General features: G+C 40.7%; 1 protein-coding gene across 1 annotated transcript in view; it reads right to left on the bottom strand.

Annotated features, from left to right (window-relative positions):
• Positions 1-6,898: 6,898 nt before the first annotated feature.
• LOC136864225 (neuropeptide CCHamide-2) overlaps positions 6,899-25,236 on the bottom strand; it is a 495,148-nt gene continuing 476,810 nt past the window's right edge. Inside the window, exons 2-3 of the mRNA XM_067140951.2 lie at positions 16,568-16,791; positions 6,899-7,075 (exon numbers count right to left, since the gene is read on the bottom strand). Of these exons, the coding sequence (XP_066997052.1) occupies positions 7,028-7,075; positions 16,568-16,791 (272 nt within the window). The 3' untranslated portion in view covers positions 6,899-7,027. The remainder of the gene's footprint in view (positions 7,076-16,567; positions 16,792-25,236) is intronic.

The raw sequence follows: 25,236 nt of genomic DNA, 5'->3' as shown, positions 1-25,236 counted from the left end.
TTATGAAACGGTTCATCACCATCAATGCACTTGTTTAATCATAGCTGGTTGCAGTGATAATATTAGGACGCAGACTTAACTAGACATTTTGGTGATAGTGTTTAGAACTAGAAATATTCTCACGTATCGGATTGGATGACAGTTAAGCATGTATTTGTTTGAGTAAAATAATATTTAAATAATATGTATTATAACTGATTAATTGAACTGCTCTGTTCACAGTATCCTAAGATGGTACTGACGCCATTCCAGGGGCTTAAGAATATATGATTCACGATTATGCATCGGAAATTGCTTTTAGTGTAATAAATGCTTGTAAATGATGAAATGACGAGGGAATAATTATACATATTGTGCCCTAAGAATTTTAAGTATTAAAGTTACTACATGAGGCCCCATGTCAATTGTGATGAGGAGCTCGAATATATTCTTTATTTCACAGAGGTAACAAGTGGCAAGGAGGTGGCTACCTTCATTCCCACGCTGTGAGATGTGACGTCATTCACACGTGTCGAAAGTGGATGGATAAAGAAGAAAGTTTAGAATGAATAAGCATATTTAAATGAAAGAATTAGTAGTGAACGCAGTATAATGAGGGTCCTGCATTTATCTATAAGACAATTGGTCTTTAGTAAGACAGATTTGAGACTGCTAAGCCATTTATGTGGATATGTCAATGAGAGACGAGCGTGTCTATTTTACCCACGCCAAGTCGTCAGAAAATAGTGCCTCTCAGATGAGACCATTTAACCAGTTTATTTGGTAAGAATAAATTTTAAATGTTCATGAACACTGCCGCTAGCAAGTTAGCAAGTACGCGGTTACAGAAAAACTCTTTTCAATACAGCTCCATTAAGTCGGAAAAAATACGCAAATTTTCTTGACGGCAAAAGAAAAATGCCTGGGGAGACGAGATAGCGCCTATCAAATAAGAAGGGAAGCCATATTGGAACCCCTGCATTTGTATCATTGAGGCTTGAGAGAGAGAGAGGGTTGAACTGTTGAGTAAATCGATCGTCAAGAAGTAGACTAAGTCCAACAAACAGCTTTTTGGCCGATGTGGTCGGGGTCTTGACTCCATGTGGAGATAGTAGTTCATGACAGAAGTAATTTGATAAAAGGACGGTCAAGATACCGAAGTAGTATTTATAAGTTGTAAATAATTATGTTGTAAAGAAAGTAATTCGTGTGCGGGTAACAAGTACAATTAGCCGAGTGTGATCAACGAAGACGCCGAGTGAAGGGCATTTTTTAATGCTTTATTTTCAGGAAACATGAAGAAAAACCCATGTAAAGCCAGAAATGTAAAAATGGCGAAATAAAATGACAGAGGGTCATAGGTGAGCCTAAAATGGAAGCTGACGTGCAGATAAGGTAGGTGAATGCCATCTTACCGCCTATTATATCTTGTTTCATGATGTCAAACTTATATGTATTTTGTAATGGGGATTTAAGACGCAGTTGGTCACCCATATGTTTTCATGAATATCAGAAATATGACGAAAGGTCATTTGTTTTATTTTTTGCTTAGATAAAAATTTTAAAGTAATGCGAGTGCCGAGTAACATATTGTAAAAAGTTGTTAGTTAGGGTTACGGAGTGATATCACATCCAAAGTAGATCGTCATTTCCGTGAATTTATTGCCTATACTTTTGTGATGCCAAGATGTTGTATTTGACGTAAAATTTTTCTGTTTGAATTTTGATGGAGGTAGTGCAAGATATCCGTGGTTACCCAGTTTCATTCGGGTGTAAGCGCGCTGTCGTGTTGAGTAATGCAGATCGGTGAATATCTGTCACGAAGTGTAATACTATTCTATGTCCGTTTAAACTGTGTCTGACTGACAATAAATAACAGTAAAGTTTGTCAGTCATTTTCGTGAAAATCCAGTTTTTAATAAAAATACGAGATCATTTTATGCGAAGTTGTTCATTATTAAAGTATTTGTGCGTAATTATGCGTCGTGGATTCTAAGTATTATTATTCCAGTTCTTTTGTCAGTGAGAGTCGTCGAGTTTGAGGTAAGAGGTTAGATTTGCCGTATGAGTTGAGATAGGATTTGCGAATCAGGTGATTGGAAGCCTGTAAATCATGCCGGGATTTTATGTGAGCCCGAGGAAGATTTTGTATAATGTTTGGGATGGAAAAGTGTGAGAAAATCCACGCAGTGTTAATTTGCGACGTGTACAATTATAGAAGGAAATTTAAAAGTAAAATCTAGGTGCATATCCGTTTGGTCAGGAATATCGTATTTTAATTCTATTTGCGAAGTCAAAGGTTTCATTCTTGTAGACCAGTAACACATGACATAGAACAGGTGTGTTATATCAAAGCTGAGAGCGAGGGTCGTTTATTTCCAATGCCGCCAGCTGATCGGAGTTCGCAGTTCGAAGATAACGGGTTAGCGCTGCTTGCTAACTGTAAAAAATGAGATTGCATTCTTTAGAACGGAGATAATTAAAATTGGCGAGAACTAGTTGAATTTTCATCCGGGAGTAACGTGTAGGTTATTAGGTACTATTGTTTTGTTCAATTGAGATCGTAATGTTTATCTGAAACCAGTGGCGGTGGGCCCTTAGGGGCACAGGGGCACGTGCCCTGTCAAGTTTTTGCACTCAGAATTTCAGGAAATAATTTATAATTTAGTTGGGCTACAGCCGAACAATTATTTCTACAAATATTATCACGACAAAATGTTATATTCTTAACTGGATTACGGATTTTGGTAGGTATTTAAAACAACCATGTCTTTAAGCACGAAGAGAGGATACCTTTTGTACTCGTATTTAAAGAGACAAGCTGTTGCTGTCAGTGCGACAATAATGACTGCAGGAGTCGCGAAGCGAGTGGCAGGCGAAATGTGCAGCTCTGGGCACTAGACCGTCTTGTGCCCAAACGACGCGCCTGCGCATTAGAACACAGTATTTGAAGATGGTGAAAGTCCATGACAGCTGTGGGCTTGTGTGGGTGAGCGGGCGACGGGGAGTACTTCTGGTTGGGCACTCAGATCCTTGAGGCCTTCTGCAGCGCATGCGCATAGAGCAAATAACAGATCACGAGAAATATCCGCGCTTTACAAACATCAGTGTAGCCAATTCACCAATTCTGTAACTACAGTAAATCCAATAATATTTTAGTCTTGTTTATTTAAAAATGCGTTCATATCGCTCATGCAGGGATTTAGTTGCTTTCAGATGTTTTCATTATTAAAATAAGTTATCTTAAATGAGGTTACCGTGTTTCTAATAGGCCATTTAGCAGCTGCCAACCTTATTCGGGTATCAAGTTTTGGAGAATTTTGTACTCTCTTTCCGGAAAAAATTCCGCGTCAACCGTAAACAAGTACCCGAAAGTGAACAAAGCCAGGCTCAGGACCGAACTTGAAGTGTTATATTCCAGGGTAGACGTGCGTGCGACAGATGGTTCTGCGGCGCTTTTGCAACTTTTCCTGCGCAACAATATGCAAGACACTTTCAATGAATGCGTTAGGTTACTGAGCATCATTGTTACAAACCCGATGTCGACAGTGGAAAGTAAAAAGTTTTTCTCTACTCTAAATCGAATAAAGACCTTCTTGAGGAATACGATGAGCCAAGACAGACTAACGGCCCTGGCGATGCTTTCAATTGAAAGTAAAATGGTAGCCTACGTTCGATTCCCGACTTCAACCAGCGAGTTATCGAAATATTTGCTCAAGCAAAGGATCGAAGAATAGACTTCATCTAAAAATGAGAAGGTTAGTATATTCATTATTACTTGACTTGTAGGGGAACAGGTTATAAACGAAATGTGGATCAGCTTATCCCCTGCCATTTAGCTCAGTGAAATAACACTTGACCGGAAATGGAGAGGTCACGGGTTCGTTTCCTTTGACCCCACCTTTCACTGTCTTTTTCCTTGGTGTTAATATCTAACTGGCACCAACTGTAAACGGAATAAGCTGATTTACAAGTCAGTTGTTAGTGTATTTATTCACATGCGCATTATTGTTATATTTTGCAACCGATACCTTAAATATCTACTTGACTGTCCATATTATTTTATAAGTTGTGCCCCGCCGGATAATTTGGCCACGGGCCGCCACTGTCTGAAACCATAAAGTTAGAGTATAATGAGCGAGGTTAACCAATTTCAGGGTTGTCCAAAATATAGAGTGATGGTAGTGATGACTGATTTATTTTTGAGGGGTGCACAAAGCTTCATGGAAATGTCATGATGAGATATGACATCGTAATTGGCTTATATTGTACGGCGAGTTACTTATGCAGATTTTTGTTGTGTACTTAATTATTAGGGTTATCCGAGTATTAATAATTGTTAGTATAAGATTAAACTTAAAGTGTGATGACATGAAACGAGATATAATACTGGAAGTAAATTATGTAAAATTTCTTCCAGCTGCACGATTCTAAAGGCGATAAACATGATTAGAAAAAATAACTGCGTCAGAATTTGAGTAGGGACTTGTTAAAGAAACCATTCGTCCGCGGAGATAGAATTTTTTGTTTATTAAGATTCATTAAATCATTTAATTATTAAATTCAGTGGAAACCGTATTTGAGAAATAACTTTAAACCATGTGAATAACTTGAAGATGCATTCTGGAAATCTTAGTTTATTTTTCTGGGAAAGTTCAAATATTAACGTAACACTTAAGGGGACATATCTGAAGGCAATGGATTTTACTGCCACAAAGTATTGTGAGCGTTGGTTGTTGTTGTATTATTTGACTTTGATTGATTGAGCATTAAATGTTCTGGGGTTAGTAAAGTGGATACTTTGGTCATCAACCGATGTAACTTAATTGTGTTTAGCCTTCAGCTTAGAAACTTGGATGGTCATGGGGTCATCAACCTCAGTGACTTAGATTAGAGCAATATGCCACTGTAGCATCATTTTCCGTACGGTCATCATCTACAATGACTTTAAAGTAACTTAGAAGTTTAGAGGTCGGTCCATGACATAGTCGCAGGTCACATCGATTCAATTAAGGGTCCATGCCGTACAACCACTGTGTGGCACATACCGATTGGACTGCCTTAATTATACCCGGAGTCCAGAGCTCGTGTTACGAGGGCTGGACCATCAAGAATCATTATGATGGTACATGCAGTCTCACATGGAAGCTGAATTTAAGGATCTCCAGACTTTCTTTTCTTTATTTAATGTGAGACAATGGTTTCTAGCAAGGATGCCCATCAGGCAGTTAAGTCAAAGGCTCAAACCAGTATTCTGCTCCTCTGTGTTAAATTATTGTGGTGTCAAGTGGACAAGATTGAGTCCAAATTATGTTGATTTTAAATTATTATTTCTTCCGTAATTTCATAAATAAATACGAATACTTTTGAATAGACCTTTAATTTGAGTAGATAGATTAGGATTACTGAAACCTACCTTTTACCTCAGCAAGTGACGAAGAACCCGAAACGACCCAAGAGACAGATCTCATGAATATTGCTGATAGGTAAGGAAGGTAGGTATCCTTCATAGTGGCCCAAGGGTTCAATATATAACATAAAGTTAATAATGTAAGTGCATACGGTACCAATATAATCAGAAAATAACCAAATGTCGGCTGGCTCCGCCTTGCCATGTAGGCAACTTCTCTGCCTTACCTTCGTGGGGTATAGCTTATGTTTCCAGGTGTAAGGTAAATTCTATGCTTGAGGTGTTCTTCGATATCTAGGGACCAGTATATTCGGAGTTCGCGAAACTTGATATTTAAGTTTAGGATAACGGCGAGAAGAATCTTTTCTATATTCTGTTCAAAACATAAACACTCGATGTATCTCCCTTATGATTTGTTTTACAGGAAAAGTGCTAATGACAAAATTTACTTAGAATATAATTTACGAACTGTTTTACAGTATTTATTTTTCATACAAAGTGAAAAATAAGGAAAATATCTGCAGTGATCGTATGCAAGTTTAAGTATCGATAACTAACTCAACGGAGAGTTGCTATAGCGATCATCCCGGCAACGTTCTAAACTTTACGTTGGTCTGTAATTTTTTAATATTAGCCTGAAACTTGATTTTTGCACAGGAATTTGGCGATCTGTGTAATGGTAGAATACTGGGGAAGTCCTTTCGGACACAAATTAAACAGAAAAGTTGAATTTTCCTAATTGCTAACGGGCCAAACGCTCCGAAAAAATGATCACAGCAAATAGACTTTGAAAAATAGGACTGTAACATATGGTTGGAAGAAAGAAATATGAGTGCAATATTATTTAAATTTTCGGGTTTTCATTTTATCTTCATACCCATATTCTAATTTTGGGTTTGGAGGCGGGTGCTCTACCCAAGATATCTACCAATAGAAACGAAACTTCGGAATATGAAGATATTAAACAAGTATCTGGATGTTTCAAAGTCCTTGTTCTATGTAGAATGGTCAATACATGGTCGACGAAACTATAACACACGCTAAGTGATTGTCCAGCCAACGTCGCGCACAGCAGCTGCTTTCTTATGAGTAAAAAAGAAAAACGTAAGTTCGTGCCCTCATCCCGAGGTGGTGCAGCTCTTACACCCCGAATGGAGGTGAACTGCATGTACCATTTCAACCACATACCAGCCCTCCTGCCATTTTTAAATTTCTGTCAGTACCAGGAATCGAACCCGGGCCTCCGAGGACGGCAGCTAATAACACTAACCGTTACGCTATGGAGGCGGACTTCTTATGGATCAAAGACTGCTTTTTAATGAATGTGCTCTGCATTTGACAACTGTCGCACTTTTACCATCAGCATATATATTTCTAACTCTATGAATAGAATTACAACAAACTCTATGTTATAACAATAAACACATTTTCTAAACTATTTCTGAGGAAGGAAGATGGACTACGTGGGTTGTACATAATAATCCTTTGTGGATCTGAAGGAAAATAACGTTTTCCTGTGGCAATACTTTCTTTAGAACACTTTATTAATTTATAAAATATATTGGATTACATAAATCAACACAAGGTAACTGTTGATGACAAACGTGGGGAAGGTACGTTGGACTTCGGTCCTCCTCTCTATTTTACTTCTAGGCTCTGTCCAGAAGGGCGTCGGTACGACTGGAGCTGGAAACAGAAAAACACGTGCATTAGCAGCAAAATAGATAACATTTGGTGCTAATTTAACAAACTTTAACTAATTTATAGAGTGGATGGCCATCGAATTACGGATTTTAATGACATCTTGTTTTATATATTAAGTTACCGGTTATTTTTCTCTAAGAATCTTTCTAGGGCCGATGACCTAGATGTTAGGCTTCTTTAAACAACAAGCATTATCATCATCATCATCATCATCATCATTATCAAAATCTATCCATTAGAAATGCAGCCTACAAATTAAATTTTTAACCATTTAAATTAACATTTTAATATAAATAATGGTAAAAACTTAAAGCATTTTCTAGCTTAAACTTAATATTTATTAGAAATATAGTTTATGGAGGATTGTAACACTAAAAATGATTCACAAAACTTTTAATGAGGCCTTTTTTTTTTAAGAGAACCGGTATTACAAACTCGAATATATTCGTTCCTCTTAAAAACGAATGCAAATTCCCTGAAATGATTTCGGCAGTGAATAATTACTACCAAAAATTTCTAGTGACTGTAAAAAGTTACAATGAAAGAAAGAGTTTTTGCACTGACAAATCAATACACATTCAGATGAAAAAAAATATGTTACAAAATAATAAATGAACCGAGCGAGTTAGCCGTGCGGTTAGGGTCACGTAGCTGTGAGCTTGCATTCGAGAGATTGTGGGTTCGAATCCCACCGTTGGCAGAGCTGAAGATGGTTTTCCGTGGTGTCCTCACTTTCGCACCAGACAAATGGTAGGTCTGTGCAATAATCAAGAGCACAGCTGCTACCTTCCCAGTCCTAGCTCATTTCCTATCCTTGCGTCGCCGGAAACCGTCTATGTGTTAACGCGATGTTAAAATCACTAGTAAAAAAAGTGACAATCTTAGTGTAGACATATTTGTCGTAATTCTGCATAAACAACTTTCAAATTGCTGTATGATACACACTGAAGCAAGAGCGACGTCATCACGCATTTTTCTTGATTCCCTATTTATCTCCTTTCCTTTTGCACTGTGACAGGAATTTGTCCCAGAGTTGGAAATGTAAAAGTGGAGTTAAGCGCCATCTTGCGGCTAATTGGGCAACTAGGAGCACGGAACGTCTATATTCGGCGTAAGCTTATTTATTGCGAATTGCTAGATTTTATTAACTCTAGAATTCTCTGGTTTTAAAATTAAGATGTTAACCAACATATAAGCGGTATTTCACAGTAATAGTCTGAGCTAAGAATCTAATTTGTATCCAGCATTCGTGTTTTACCCTTACGTATGATCCAAGAACGGGAAATAATTATAATCATTCATTTTATGTTCTTAAATCAAGTACAAGTCAATTAGAAAATAAACCGATCTTCACAATGGTATTTTTGTTACTAAAACTATTTTTGTTTTGTATATAAAAATAAACCGCCTCTGTAGTGTAGTGGTTAGTGTGATTAGCTGCCACGCCCGGAGGCCCAGGTTCGATTCCTGGCTCTGCCACGAAATTTGAAAAGTGGTACGAGGGCTGGAACGGGGTCCACTCAGCCTCGGGAGGTCAGCTGAGTAGAGGTGTGTTCGATTCCTACCTCAGCCATCCAGGAAGTGGTTTTCCGTGGTTTCCCACTTCTCCTCCAGGCAAATGCCAGTAGCTAACTTAGCTAACTTAAGGTCACGGCAGCTTCATTCCCTCTTCCTTGTCTATCCCTTCAAATCTTCCCATCCCCCCGGATGCGGCCGCCTGGGCGAGGTAATGGTCATTCTCCCCAGTTGTATCCCCCGCCCCAATGTCTCACGCTGCAGGACACTGCCCTTGAGGCGGTACAGGTGGAATCCCGCGCTGAGTCCTAGGGAAAACCAACCCTGGAGGGTAAACAGATTAAGAAGAAGATATAAAAATAAAAGTTAGAATCATGCATGTTTTATTTCTCTAGAGGAAGACGAAGAGGAGGTGCCTATGATTCCCTTCTTTATTGTAGAGTGTTTTTTTTGTCCGACTCCTTGGCTGGAAGGTCAGCGTAGAGGCCTTTGGTCCAGAGGGTCCCTGGTTCGATTCCCGGCCGGGTCGGCGATTTTAATTGCGTGTGATTAATTCTTCTGGCTCGGGGACTGGTTGTTTGTGTTTGTCTCAACACTCCTCATATTCAGAAAAAGTTATTACATCCCTCCTGATAGGGTTTGTGTGAGGGAAGGCATCCGGGCATAAAACTGGGCGACCCCACAGATGTGAGAAAACGGTAGTAGAAGAAGAAGAAGAAGAAGAAGAAGAAGAAGAAGGTTTTGTAGTGTTGTTTTATTTCACATCATTCCCCGTGCTTACTGTTGTGGTTTGGAGACGTACAGAAAGATGTTCCATGTTTTTTCAACTGTAAATATATTAACGCGGACGTGTGAGTTGTGTACCTAATCTAATGGAAACATTACCCCAAAAGGGAGGAAACAGAAATTATGCTATGAAAAACTACAGTAAAGGTTTGTGAAGTCGAAAGAATATGTAAGAGTGAGAAAAACTAGGAAAAAATCAAGTCACCGGGCGAGTTGGCCGTGCGGTCAGGGGCGCGCGGCTGTGAGCTTGAATCCGGGAGATAGTGGGTTCGAATCCCACTGTCGGCAAGCCTGAAGATTGTTTTCCATGGTTTCCCATTTTCACACAAGGAAATGCTGGGGCTGTACCTTAATTAAGGCCACGGCCGCTTCCTTCCAACTCCTAGGCCTTTCCTTGTTTTTTTTTCTATTTGCTTTAAATCGCACCGACACAGATAGGTCATATGGCGACGATGGGACAGGAAATGCCTAGGAATGGGAAGGAATCGACCGTGGCCTTAATTAAGGTACAGCCCCAGCATTTGCCTGGTGTGAAAACGGTAAACCACGGAAAACCATTTTCAGGGCTGCCGACAGTGGGATTCGAACCCACTATCTCCCGGATGCGATCTCACAGCTGCGTGCTCCTAACCACAAGGCCAACTCGCCCGGTAGGCCTTTCCTATCCCATCGTCGCCATAAAACCTATCTGTGTCGGTGAGACGTAAAGCAACTAGCAAAAAAAAAAAAAAAAAAAAAAAAATCAAGTCACGTGAACCAGTCACTCCCTTCAAACGTACAAAGTGCATTGTTTGACATAGACGTAAGATTTTAGGAAAAGAAATGCGATGACTCCGTTGTTTAAAGTGCTGTGAGGAGAGACCATTATTTACAAAGCCTGGATAGGCTACATGTCTTGTACCCAAACAAAAGGCGTGATTTACTGTGTCACACACCGTCGAAAATGGGTTGAAAGAGTCAGACTGGACCGGAAACAGCCTATACCTTTACTCTCTTAAAGGATCTTTGAAGGATAGTGAAGCTAATTATAGAGCTAAATTTCGTCTAATAGAAAAGTTGCGAAAAGAAAAAGTGGCATCAAAGAACGACTTGGAATGATTTACTATTCAAAAGAATAAAAATACATGTCTCATCTCATTTGAGATGTAATCAAAACCAACAATGTTGGCTACTGAGTAATAGTACGGTGGGTACAATAAAGAAAGCTGCACTTTTTTATGGGAATATGGCACTTTCTGTGCACATAGTTGATGCCAGATAGGGAGCCAATTGAAAATCCGCCATTAAAGATAGCGCCATTAGCCGCCGTATTGGCGCACTAAATTGTTTCGTATCCCAGCTCCTAATGGTCGGTTTCAATTTTTTAAAAGGTCTCTAAAGAGGACACTTTTTGTTCCTATACATTTATCTCTAGGCCTGTACCTTAAGTGTTCTGAAAATTAAATTTTTCTTTTAATTTTTAGAATTTCTCTTTCGTAATTTAATTATTTGTGGTGGTGTTCTATTAAATTTGTTTTCATTCCATTATAAATGTTTGCTCATTTTAAACATTGAACCTTCTTTGTTTCATATTGAACAATTTTGAAACTTAATGATAATGGCTTCAAGGTGTCTTCGGCTGGCACATATTAATTCCCCCCCTAGTGCCATAGACTGGACCATTTGTTGCTTATGTCAAAGTCTAGTGTTGAAAATTTGGTTTTTCCTGCCACACACACTGCTGAAATACTTGTTGGTGCTGGCTACAGGACGGTTGCAGAGCGTTTAATGGAATTACAGAATCTAGGTGCAGTGCCCCATGGTTTGGATTTACCAAAGTTAAATGAGAGAGAGGGAATAGAAGGAACATTTCGAAAAAAAAAATAATAATCAAAAAACAAAGCAAAGCGCCACAAAAAGTGTGCCCTTAACTTTAATAAAACAAAACTTGACAGGGCAAAGAAACGCAAACGTTCATCACCCTTCCTCAATACGTCATCTGAAGACAGTCTACGAAGACTCCATTAGAACCAAATGAAACAAAACCAGGTCTGGGAGCCGTACAACATTAAGAAGATGAAATATGTCTTATATACGAGTACAATGAGAAGGGGACTACTCGAAAACCTTTGTATAAGGTTGCTTCTCTGCAAGACAATAAAGTTAAGAAATGTGTCAAAATTACCAACAACGTTGAACTTAAAGCGTGGCGATTTAGTTGCTAAGGAAGCACTACCAGGTGTATGCATAAGTCTTTCCCGGTTTCACTAAGAGATGGCGCCAGCGAACAGTACGCAGCGTATGAATTTGACACGTATGCCAGTTTGTTCGTCTGACATCCTACAACACACACAGGTTGAGTCAGCCAAACACTAGCGTCGGTGTTGAATCGTTCAGTGATCATGTCGACGTCTATGCCTGCTTTTCTTATTTAATCAAAAGAAAAAGGCTGTGAAAAGTCATCGTTTGCTGGTAGAAACATATGGCAAACACGCTCTATCGATTAAAACATGTGAGGCATGGTTTCGACAATTTAAACGTGGTGATTTCAGTGTGAAAGATAGGAAGATGACACAACATCAATTGGCTCGAGCATTAAATGTGTCACAAGAAACAATCAACAGACGTTTACGAGCAATGGGAGAGGTTAATAATTTCGATAAATGGGTCCCACACGATTTGAATGAACAGCGAATGGAAAATCGCAGTCACTTGTGACATGCCATTTCAACGCCACGAAAGAAAAACATTTCTGTACCGAATTGTGACGGGTGAAGGAAAGTGGATTTATTTTGAAAACCCCAAGCGCAGAAAATCGTGGCTGTCACCTGGCGAAGCCGGTCCTTCAACACCAAGGCCAAATCGCTTCAGCAAGAAGACCATGTTTCGTGTCTGGTGGGACAAGAGCGGTATTGTGTATTATGAACTCTTGAAGCCCGGCGAAACCGTTAATGCACATCGCTGTCGCCAACAAATGATTAATTTAAATCACGCATTGATCGAAAGACGACCGGAATGGGCCAGAAGACATGGCAAAGTGATTTTGTTACACGACAATGCGCCGTCTCACACAGCAAAACCAGGGAAAGACACCTTGAAATCGCTCGGATGGGACATCCTTCCGCACCCGCCGTACTGCTCCGACCTGGCGCCATCGGACTATCACCTTTTCGCATCAATGGAGCTCGCGCTCGCAGAGCAGCACTTCAGCAATTTCGAGGAAGTTGGAAAATGGCTCGACGATTGGTTTTCCGCAAAAGACAAGCAGTTTTTCTGGCATGGTATTCATAACTTACCTGAAAGTTGGGCGATGTGTGTAGAAGCCGATGGTCAATATTTTGAATAAATAAAAAAATGAATTTTCCTTGAAAATTACGTGTTTTCTTTACCACATAACCGGCAAAAACTTATATATACACCTGCTATACAAATGCTATACAAGTGCTACACAAATCTAACAAATTGTCTAAGAATGTCAAGCGAGTAAAAAGAGGAAGAGATGAGCTCCATCTGCGAAAATATTGCCTTTGCTTCCGCTGCACGCTTCATGAGAGATACAATCCAGACCTCTGAATCTGGAAACACTGATATTGTATTCAAAATGCCTCTTTATGAAAACAATCTAGCAAATCCTCTGGGAGTGGAAAATAAAGACCTTCCAAATACACATCCGTGAGAGAATTCTCGATCACTTCCCACAACTCAAAATTCAACTTTCAGGCAGTTTCTTACTCTACTGAGATTATGGTAATTATTTTTCACAGTGTTTATTCTGAAAACCTTGATGATGATTCTGTTGCACGTGAAAGATTCATTAAAGAAATTAGAAAGGTAATAACCCGGGAAAATACCAACAACGTTTTGATGGTCAACAGACTGCAAGTGTTACTCCAGAACTTCTGGCTTTACTGTCTTATTTACTGAATTGTTACACTTCAGCGAAGAACACAGCTAGAGCAAGCCAGCCTGCTTTGACTATCAACCAAGTAATAGTTTTCAACCACGGTGAAAACATGCTGAAAGGCAACGTCGTTCATCACAAGAAAAGTCAGGAACCGCCTGTTCCATCATACTTGGGCCTGTCTGTATTTGGAAGAACACGAAATAAAAGCATAATTGAAGGCATACATGAAAGAGGCCTCTCAATAACACCAAACAGAATTAGGGAGACAACAACAAGTCTTGCTTACTGGGAGATTCTCAGAGCTCAAAAAGAAGGTGTCATTTGCTCCTCAGACTTGGTTTATGGTAATTCCGTGATTGGTGCATACGACAACATTCAATATAACTACAGCAGCACAACTTCAGAATCATCTTTCTACGTAAGAGCAATTTCTACCTTTCAAATTCCAGCCAAAGGAGATGTCGGTAAACCTCGTGAAATTGTTACAAGCATCTGGTATTGATCACAGTAACAGAATAGTGCCAGAGCTTCCAGATAGCTACGGTACTGTCAAGCCTGTAACATTGCCCTCGAAGAATGTGCCAAAAAAGCTTACCAAACCACCTCTTTCGAAATATCTATTTCATAATGTGGATCTGAGTGGAAAATGGAACAGGAATGACTAGACCACACCAGTCCGACTCGTTGGCTGAACGGTCAGCGTACTGGCCTTCGGTTCAGAGGGTCCCGGGTTCGATTCCCGGCCGGGTCGGGGATTTTAATCGTCTCTGATTAATTCTTCTAGCTCGGGGACTGGGTGTTTGTGTTTGTCCCAACACTTTCCTCTTCATATTCACACAACACACTACACTAATAACCACCACATAAGTACGCAATAGTGATTACATCCCTTCATATAGGGTTGGCGTCAGGAAGGGCATCCTGCCGTACAACAGGGCCAAATCCACATGTGCGACACAGTTCGCACCCGCGACCCCACAGGTGTGGGAAAAGCGGTAGAAAAAGAAGAAAGAAGAAGAAGAAGAATAATGACTAGACCACACCCGTACTGACAGAGAAGTTGTTAGAAAGCTATTTTTACTTCAAAAACTCGCAGTCTACATAGTCTGGCCCCTACAAAAGAGGCACTAAGACAACATTGTCTTCGTTTAGCATACCAGGCAGGAAAAGTTTGGGGTCGTGAGTGCTCAGTGTTGGACAACATTCCAGAGCCAGAAGAATTGGGATGGACCATGATTGCTGGTGAGTAGACGCCGGTCTGCTCGTATCTTCCTTCTATTATGGCAGCCTGTAGAGAATTGGTTAGGTGTAGTTGCTACAGATACCGTACACGATGCTCCTGTTCAAAGTACTTTGAATGAACTGCACTGGGGGTCGAAAATGCAACAATAAATCCAATAAAACGTATGTGTTTAATTGATTATTTTTTAATTCGTTTCACAATTTCAATGTTAAGGGTTGTTGTAATCAGTGGAAATGCATTTAAGTCAGGTACTTTTTTATTCAGAATCCAGTAAAGTATTATTTCTAATTGTCTTTGTACGCAACCTTGACGGGCGAATGGATGTCAATGGAAATGTGCTTAGGCCTACTATAATGTAAAATGAAATACAAAAGTAACATGAACAATTCACCAAGATAATAGTTCAATTACATTTAAACCAATAGAGAAGTTGAATTACAGTTGCCTTACTGTTAAGTAACACTAAACAATGTTAACGACGTGTGCACAAACATGTTGTGCCTATACGTCTAGCAACATGGACGCTGTTGCAACAACTCTTTCGTAACGTTGGTAGGCTATCCTGCTGATATTTGCCAAACATCCTGTCTCGCTGACATGTATAGTCACTGACAGAAAAAGTTAAGCACCTAGAAGGAGAGGAGGAAATGAAATGAAAATTTACGTGTTGAGAGGTTATGCGATTTTATTTCAGTGATTACAAAATCAAGTGAAAAGTACAACGAAGTTGGCAGTACTAGCACACTGATAGTCTTTTGTCAGGGGGATGTTGCATCCCCTTGAACCTGTATGCATGCAGTGATTCGGTTAGGAAGGATGTCATATAAGTGTTGTATTCTCTCCAGAGGCAAGTTGACCCTCAAAAGTTGTAAACTGGCCTTCGATATCCTGGATATTGGTACTGGGACGTAGATGACGTCCGAGCTGGCCCCACATACGTTCTAACGGGGATAGATCGGGGATCTTGGTGGCCAAGGGAGTTCCTCAACATCGTGCAGACAGTTCATAGAGAAGCATGCCGTGTATGGACGAGCGTTGCCCTGTTGAAAAATGGTACCAGGATACTGTCACAAGATAGGTAACACATGAAGGCGCAGTATGTCCATGGTGTACCGCTGAGCCGTCAGCTCTCCTGAATCGCTACCAGAGGTGACTTGAAGTCATACCCGACGGCGTTCCACACCATTACGCCAGGAGTAACACCGGCGTCTCTCCAAAACATTGGCGCCGCCATACTCGCAAACGATGGTTATCTAAGGTAGTGTAGAGCCGAGATTCTTCGCTGAAAATGATGCGACACCACTCGTCAGCATCCATGCTTCCCAGGTACAGCACCACTCCAGACACAGCCCTGTGCGTTGTCGGTGATAATGACAGCCTATGCATGGGACGGGGATTTAATAGTGCGGTATTTCGTAGTCTCTGTCCAATTGTGCGGGATGATACGGGTCTTGTAGCGAGTCCATTATTTGCACTCGGATGGCAGGCGTATATGTAAAGGGGTTATGATATGCTTGGCGCACAATACGGCCATCCTCCCTTGGTGTGGTAAGAATTGGTCGGCCGGAACCTTGATGACGCGTGTGATTTCCCCCACGCTCCCATTTAGTCCAACATCGGGCCACTGTCACATCTGAATGCCCCACATGTCTTGATATTGCACGATTAGACCAGCCGGCCACATTCACCCACAATGAGGCCCCTTTCAAAATCTGTCAGGTGTTGGTAAAGTTGTCTCACACGAGCACGCAGCATTCTCCGTGGTCCTTCACAGTGCTCACTACCCATTTGACGCTGCGCACTCCCCTTATATACCCCATCGTGTCTAACAAAATGGTCTCGTAGTGACAACACTAATGCAGTTTAGAGGTCGTTCTAGCCATTACAGATCTTTGCAACTCTAATCATTTACATAAACACCGATGGTGTGCACGCGTACGAAATTATGTTGACATCGGACCCTTCATTCCAGGCGATTAACATTTTTTGTCAGTGAGTGTATTTTGACATTCATTGCTTAAAGTATAGTGATCTCTACAAGACTCACCCACTGCCTCAAGAACGGCGAGAGTCGAAGAGGGACGCTGTCAGCTGGCCGCACGAGGTTCCCAATTGCATTAGCCAGAACTCTTTCGTCATCCTCGTTCAAAGGAGCGGTGTCGTACAGACTGCGACTCTGTTCGGAGTCGGCGCCAGGGGTCAGCACCACATCTTCATCCGCGCGTTTCCCGTGACCGCCGAAACACGAGTGCCCAAATGCCGAACAGCCTCCTGAAACAGAAAGAGGGATGTAAGTGTGTTTACAACTCTGACCTCAAATCCAAGAGCCCAAAGGGAAAATTATCTTCCTGAATGAGAAAAGGAGATACTAGCATGTTTGACGCACGAAAATGCATAAGATTTCAAAAGCCAAGCAGCTGCTTGAAACAGAAGGAGAAGTGAAATTTTTTCATCATGTTAACGAGAGGCACTAGAAATTAAATTCCTTCTTGAAATAGATACAGAGGTATTAACTTGTTCAACACTCACACAAAATGCAGGACAGATCATAGGCTAACCATTCTTGAAAGAAAAAAAAGTATATTGTTAGTTTGTTCAACATTGATTTAAAAGAGTACGAAAGACTAAACTAGTTTCTTGAAATAGTTTGATAAAAACTCTGAAACGACAGAGAGTAGAGACTGAAGACCAAAGCGCTGCTTGAAAGAGAAACGGTGATAATCATTTGGCCAACATTAATAAAATAAAAGTATAACCAAGACCATAGATCAAATTAAAATTCCTGAAATAGAAGAAAGTGGTGTTTGGTAATAATTTGGTTCTCTAGACAAAATGAATAAAGCCAGGAAACAAAAGAAATGCAGTACAGACCAAACAACGTTTTGCAACAGAAATAATAATACTGTACTAATGTTTCGAATAGTAAAAAAAATAAGCGACGACTCACAAGACCAGACAGCTTCATGGTGTTGATGCAACTTAGTGTATACATGTAAACATGTATTAGTATGTGATAAATTACCTACAATAAGCCAATAAGAGAATTCAAAGGCAAATAATGGCAGGAAGCAGTCATATTAATACTGGTTGCAATTAGCAATTTTTCGTTCGTTTCAACTTCACGTAGGTGTTGACATTTTAAGGTAGGAAATATTACATGCCATTGCATAGGCTTGGGTAAGTTAAGTGAATCACTGGAGAAGATGACTGATACGTTGGGAATTAACATGATTAAATCTACTGACTAGCTGAGTTGTCACTTGATCGTTGTGACATGGGAGGTATCCGAGATCCTCAATATTTTGGTTTTTGAAAAATTAAACTTCGTGTTAACTGATTCTATTTTTCGTTTATCGTGTTTAGTTGTCACTTGGTGGTTGTGACATGGGAGGTGTCCCAGATACTCAGTACTTTGGTTTTTGTTTAATTAAACTTCGTGTGCGATGATTACATTTTTCGTGCATCGCGTTTAGTTGTCATTTGGTGGCTGTGACACGGGAGATAACCCAGAACCACAATATTCTGCTTTTTGGTTAATTGAACTTCGTATGTGATGATTACGTTTTTCGTTTATTGTGTTGAGGTCACAAATTAATTTGTTAACATAATTTCATTGTGTGGACATAGAATTATAGTAACACTGAACCGTCGGTTCATGAAAATATCTTCTACTAGCAAATGCACCCGTACTTCGCTACGACATTCTACATTGAATACGGATACCGAAGTAAATTACTGTGCATGAAGTGAATAAGATTTTTTAAATTGTATGTCCCTTAGCGTTATCCAAGAAACAGCAAAGTGCGAGTTGCGGAGTTGTGATAATAACGACAGGTCCACTTGTCTACTGCAATTCACAATGCGTAACGACAGTCACATTTAGGTGAGTAAATTTGTTTATAATCAAGGGCACCCTTACAAGGGGGCACCTTTGCCTAATGACAAAGAGAAAAAGGAGTTTTGAAAAAAGTTCCACGCTCACTTACCTTCTGCTAGTCAATTCGAGAAGGGAATTATTCATTACAATGGTACACAGGAATTGGAGGAGGATTCAATTCCTACTGCAGGTTAAAGTCGATGTGGGAGTACTGATTACAATAGCAGACGCCCTCCTGCTGACAGTCACTATTGATTTGTAAAGTATTAATTACAATGGCAGACACACTCCTTCTAGATAGCTACAAATCGACTTCAATGAATAAATATAGATCGACATACGGAAGTATAGGTATGTTCACCTTCATTTACAGAATAGCTGCTTCTGGACGGTGCATCATATCGAAAAACGGATTGTACGATGAGACGCCTCTGACCTCATTTAGCGATCTAGTGGCTGGTTCTATAATATTTCCTCGTATCTAATCTATTTAAAGGTAAGAGTGTTTTAGAAACGTTGAATAGGGCGAAATTTTTGTATGGTTTTCACACAGTGAATTAGTTTTCAGATACTTATGTGACGGCTTCAAACATAGAATTTGGCTCACATATGGCTACTGGGTGGGTCAATATTCGTGTAGAATTTGATAATCCTATCTTTCCTATAAGTGATTCAAACCATCAATTATACGTCTACAAAGAGCAAAATTTAGGTAAATCCAGAAATAGAGCCAAATTTAACGTATAAGGGATAGAGATACGACAAAAATTCATAGGAGCAAAGTTATAACTCCAAATTGAACTGAGCTTGTGCCATCCATTTTGTGATACGACTTACAGTTTAGCTACCAAATACGTGGAAAAGAGGGTCTGCACCGTCATTAAAATTGCCTCCACGTTTCGATATTTTTATGGGGTAAAAATATTTTTTTTAAAATCTCGTAAATTTTCCGTCGGTTACAGGCTAAAAGCTATAATTTTGCCAAGTTTCAATTTTCTAACTCGTCTGGCAGATTGTGCCTCCATCTTGATAAGGCGGAGGGGGTAAAAAATTAGGACTTTCAGGAAACTATTAAGCCCATGAAACCTACAGGTTATCGTTCTGGATAAATATAACCGACTGCGTTCTTATGCAGATTTGAAACTCCCAGCGTGTCTCCCTCAGAGAATTTTGAGAATTTTAGATTTTTCTAGGGATCCTGAAATCATCAGCTTGTTTGGTACCAAGTTTTAAGTTACTAAGATGCCTGAAATCATCTCATTAATTCACGTCTGTTTTCACTTGTATGCCTTAATTTGTATATATAGTACAGTATATACAGATCGCCCCAAATTGACTTTCATTTGTTAATATGGATTATATTTCACCAGCTTCCCTAGTGGTTATAGGGGCGTAATACTCCAACAGTACATTTTCCAGGTAGTAAGACATACTTGTAAGTTATACTGGAACATACACACGTCCACTATCTCGGTAATTTTGGACAATTTATTTTTTCACCCTTTCTCACCCTCTATGCTAAAGGAGGCTCAAGTTGGAGTTAAAAAATTCGGAATGTTACTATTCATCTCAGCGACCCGGAAACTATGGTATGGACACTATTTTCGATTATTTTATATTTCACTCCACCCACCCCCACGCCCCTAAGGGTTCCTGGGCTTTATTACCCCCACGTGGTTTGCCTCCTGATACTGAAAATCCGGATTGTCACTATTCATCTCAGCGACCCCGAAAAGTATGGATTTGACACTATTTTCGTTAATTTTGATATCTGACCCCCTCGCCCCCGCCCCAATGGATATTTGGGGTGTCTTACCCCAACGCGGTTTGTCTCTTGAAACTAAGTCATAAGTGTACCAAGTTTGGTCGAAATTGCTCCAGCGGTTTAGGAGGAGATGCGTCATTTACACACCCACACCCACACACACACACACACACACACACACACCCCACCCACACATATATAGTAAGAAGAAGAGGATAATAATATATAGTTTTCGATTATTTTTATATCTCACTCCCTTCGCCCCCCACTTGGGATTTAAAAAAATAAGGAGTATTACTATTCATCTCAGAGACCCTGAAATCTATGGATTCGACACTGTTTTTAATTATTTCTATATCTCACCGCCCCCTTCGCTCCCCATCGAAAAGGGGTCTGAACTTCTACTTTAAAAAATTCTGGAGTATTACTTTTCAACTCAGCGACCCCGAAAACTATCAATTCGGCACTATTTTCGATTATTTTTATACCTACCCCTCGACCCACCCTCCCTTGAGGGCGCAAGGGATGGCTTACCCCCACAGTGCTCGTCTTCCGATAGTAAGTAATACGTGTACCAAGTTTGGTTGAAATTGCTCCAGTGGTTTAGGAGATGTGTCATTTACACACACACACATCCAATTTTATATATAGTAAGATTGTGTTTAATTTTTTGGTGTTAGGTTACGGCATGCCTCATACTAGGATTAGGTCGGTATTATATTGTAAATAATTTTATTTGAGTTTGACTTTCGTGGATAGTGTTAGTGCCTTGAGTGGTGGACTAGATCAAGGAAAGTGAGTCAGTACGTCTCAGTATTGGTCATGTTTGGCTTGATTTGCCTGTAAAGCGTCTTCCATAGTAGCGTCGCACAAGCAGACGTAAATGTGTCATACAACATGAAAGCCCAGCTAACGGTGACTAGTCCCGACCACTAAGCCACAGGTATTCGGATAATCTGTTTGTCTTTCCACATTTTGTTTATATTTTTGAGGGGATGATGTCATATGGATTTAAGATAGGATTCAAGATAGGATGTGTACTGCTATTGGCGGTCATTTATTTCATTAGATATTGCGGATGCGGTTTCGATTCGTCAGCTGTTGCTGAATATTTTATTTTCTCCGCACGAGAATTTATTTTATTTCGATTGATTTCGATTTTAGTGTGTCAAGTCGATTAAGGAGAGACGTTTTTTATACAGACCAGTAGTTGTAAAATGGAAGGAGTAAAGAGAATTTTATTTGTTCTTCGATAACATCGTTCACTTAAAACAAGCGATGTCATTGGTAATAATCCTACATAAACTGAAAATTCAGTATTTCATTTTCTTTTAAAGTGTTAGTTACACTCTTCTTCAACTTTTTGTTGCTTCCTCCTAAACATGCTAATTAAAGTGTTTTCTTGAGTATTTATTGCTTTCTTCTGAACATGTTTATTGGGAATGCAGATTTGAACATTGGTCTAAGAATATCTTAAGGCCCTGTGATGGCAGTAGGTAGTGTGATTTTCTTTTATTTCATTTGCTGCTGGAACTTAACTTTTTAAAGCACCATGCTTTGCAATAAACAACTTTATAACCGGACCGAAGTAACTGGATGTTGGTATGGCTCGATTAAGGGTCCATTTAATGGCTGCGTGATACTCTGTGTTGATATTTATAGTTGGTGAACAAACGTAATTAAATGTAAATTTGGAGTTCAGCTGTGAGAGCCAGATTTTCCACTGATCAAGTAGATTAACCTACAGTCTTGATTTAGATTCCCGACATTTAGTCTTTCGTGGTTTCTTTATGATTTTTCCGTCCCCACATTGGAATTTTATTCTTAAGAATTTGAAACGGATTAATGTAACTTATTTGTTTTCCAGCTATTTCAAAGCACCGTTTATCAAGTGACTGTTATGCATTCGCTTCAATGTCGGACTTTTTTATATACCAATATCATTTAAAGTAATGCCCTTTCAGTTCAATACATTTCAGTAAGCATACTTTTGCTTATTATCATTTGGAAGTAGTTATACCTTTCCCTGAACCACGTCGACCGGTCGGCGAAATGACAAGAAAAGACCCTGTACAGCCCCAAGATTTTAAGAGTAGAATGTTACTGCCGGAGAAGTTGTGGAAAATGACCGGCGATCGACGGAGGTGACCCAGGGGTTCAATACATACATACATACATACATACATACATACATACATACATACATACATACATACATACATACATACATATTATGAAAAAGATATGGGGAACCCTAGCGAAGACGTCTTTCTTGCTAGGGGCTTTGCGTCGCACCGACACAGATAGGTCTTATGGCGACGATGGGATAGGAAAGGCTTAGGAGTTGGAAGGAAGCGACCGTGGCCTTAATTAAGGTACAGCCCCAGCATTTGCCTGGTGTGAAAATGGGAAACCACAGAAAACCATTTTCAGGGCTGCCGATAGTGGGATTCGAACCTACTATCTCCCGGCCTAGCGAAGACGAAATGGGGGCAGACACAGATACAGGTGGACCAAACCATCGAGGAGGATGCTCAGATAATTGGGAAGGCCTGGACCAACCTGAAGATAGAAGTGCAAAGTTGTGTACAATGGAAGGGAGCAGTCTTAGCCCAATGTTCCTTCGGACATGACTGATTATTGATATTATTTACCTATTGTGCACTACAAGATGGAGTAGCTCATTAAAGCGCTGGTTTTCTGAGACCAATTTGGTGGGTTCGATCCCAGCTCAATCTGGCGGTATTTGAATGAGCTATAGCCACATCGGTAAATTTACTGGAAAGTAAACAAATCCTGTGGGACAAATTTCCGGTACCTAGGTGTCTATTTTATCGTTCTAAAGCATGTTTTCAAAAGGTGATCAGCGAAAATATTACGTGAAGCCTGTGGCGAGAATGCATTACCGTATAGGATGGTTACACGATGGATCAAGGCGTTTCGTGCGGGTCGGATTGAGACTGCGGATTTACACCACACAGGCCGGCCGTTCATATCTCAAGATCAGATTGACATCGTAAGTGGTTTCGATTCTGTAGACCAGGGCCTCTCAAACGCCCAAAATCTCACTCGTGCAAACAGCGGCGCAGAGTTCCTATGCAGAGTGCATCGGTCCCGCTCGGCTCGGCTCGGACCAATGCTTCGTCTCTGGGCTACTCGGCTAAGCTCGGCTCAAGTCGGCTGAACTCAGCTCGGATTTGGAGCGCTACGGAGCAAGTGAGGAAGAGGGAGACAGGCGTAGCGACCGAAATAGGCGTGGGGAAAGAGAAAGACAGCGCTATTGCTGCAAATCGAGGATTGGGGGTCTGCACTCTGGTCAACCAAGGGAAGTCGTCTTTTGCACCGTGCACAGTGCATGCAGCTGGCGCATGCACCCTGAGAGGCCCTGCTGTAGACCGTCGATGGACTGTCCGGGAATTATCCGTAGAGGTTGGTTTCAGTCACCAAACGGTGTAGCACATATTGACGAAATGTCTTGACTTGAGGAAAACTGCGTCCCGTTGGGTTCCATATCAACTCACCGACGTACAGAAATGGCACCGGTATGCACTGGCTGACATCCGCCTGGACAGATACCGCAACGAAGGAGACGCATTTCTACAACGTATTGTCGCCATTGATGAGACGTCCACCCTATCGTGTTCCATGACAACGCACGTTGTCATGTCTCAGACAATATCAAGTTCTTATTGCAATGATGATATTCGGAGGTCTTGTAACACCCTCCGTACTCACCAGACATGAGTCCTTGTGACTTTGACCTGTTTCCGAAGTTGAAGGAACCTCTCCGAGGTTGCCGATTTCGTGATGTGGCATCTGTACTCCACGCTCCGTCGCTGTCATCAACAGAAAACGCCTTGTCAACGGTCCGCGGCGGCTTCCCGACACGTGGCAAAAGGTAATAGACTTTGAGGATGACTACATTGAAGGAATGTAATGCAGTTGAACTTGTTAATTCATTAAATACTGCGTTCTATCAATATTGCCACTACTTTTACTTCTTCTTCTTCTTTATCTGTTTACCCTCCAGGGTCGGTATTCCTCTTGGATTCAGCAAAGGATCCCACCTAAACCGCCTCAAGGGCAGTGTCCTGGAGCTTCACACTCTGGGTCGGGGATACAACTGGGGAAGGTGACCAGTCCCTCGCCCAGGCGGCCTCACCTGTTATGCTGAACAGGGGCCTTGTGAGGGATATGGGAAGATTGGAAGGGATAGACAAGGAAGAGGGAAGGACGCCGCCGTGGCCTTAAGTTAGGTACCATCCCGGCATTTACCTGAAGGAGAAGTGGGAAACCACGGAAAACCACTTCGAAGAAGGCTGAGGTGGGATTCGAACCCACCTCTACTCAATTGACCTCCCGAGGCTGAGTGGACTCCGTTCCAGCTTTCGTACCACTTTTCAAATTTCGTGGCAGAGCCGCGAATCGAACCCGGGCCTCCGGAGATGGCAGCTAATCACATTAACCACTACACCACAGAGGCGATAATTTATTTACAGCCCTCGTATTTTCTATTAACATTTTATTCCACTTGAGTCAAGGTGCACACTGAGAGCAGCGAACTCTCTATTTCTTCAAGTGTTAGAGCACGTACAAGAAACTATAATACAGCAGATAGCAGTGAGAAACTACCACAGATACCATTAAAACTTTCCGGTAAGTAGCTACTGGTTGAGGAGAAGTATGAATTATGTCGCATGTAATCTGTAGTCGTGCTAATAGCACCGGGGCTCCCTGTGAACAACAGGTCGTTCTGCCAACGTGTTTACAAAACTTCCTAATTGTACTGTAGATAGTGACAGAGGGTCACCAGACAAGCTGACTAGCTCAGTGAGCAAAACAAACAAGCTTGTACTTTTATGTGACCGTTGATATCATGACCACAGACATGGGAAACTGTCTTGGAAGACAGTGTTAAGAGTATTCAACTCATGAGCCCACGACTCCAAAGTCGCAGGTTCGGTGCCGACTGAGGTTGTAGATTTTGAATGTCATAAATCTTGGCACTTAATGATAATAATAATAGACTAATAATAATAATAATAATAATAATAATAATAATAATAATAATAAT

The sequence above is a fragment of the Anabrus simplex genome, chromosome 1 (genome assembly GCF_040414725.1).
Source record: "Anabrus simplex isolate iqAnaSimp1 chromosome 1, ASM4041472v1, whole genome shotgun sequence".
Lineage (NCBI taxonomy): Eukaryota > Metazoa > Arthropoda > Insecta > Orthoptera > Tettigoniidae > Anabrus > Anabrus simplex.
This window is presented reverse-complemented; position numbering and strand designations above follow the sequence as displayed.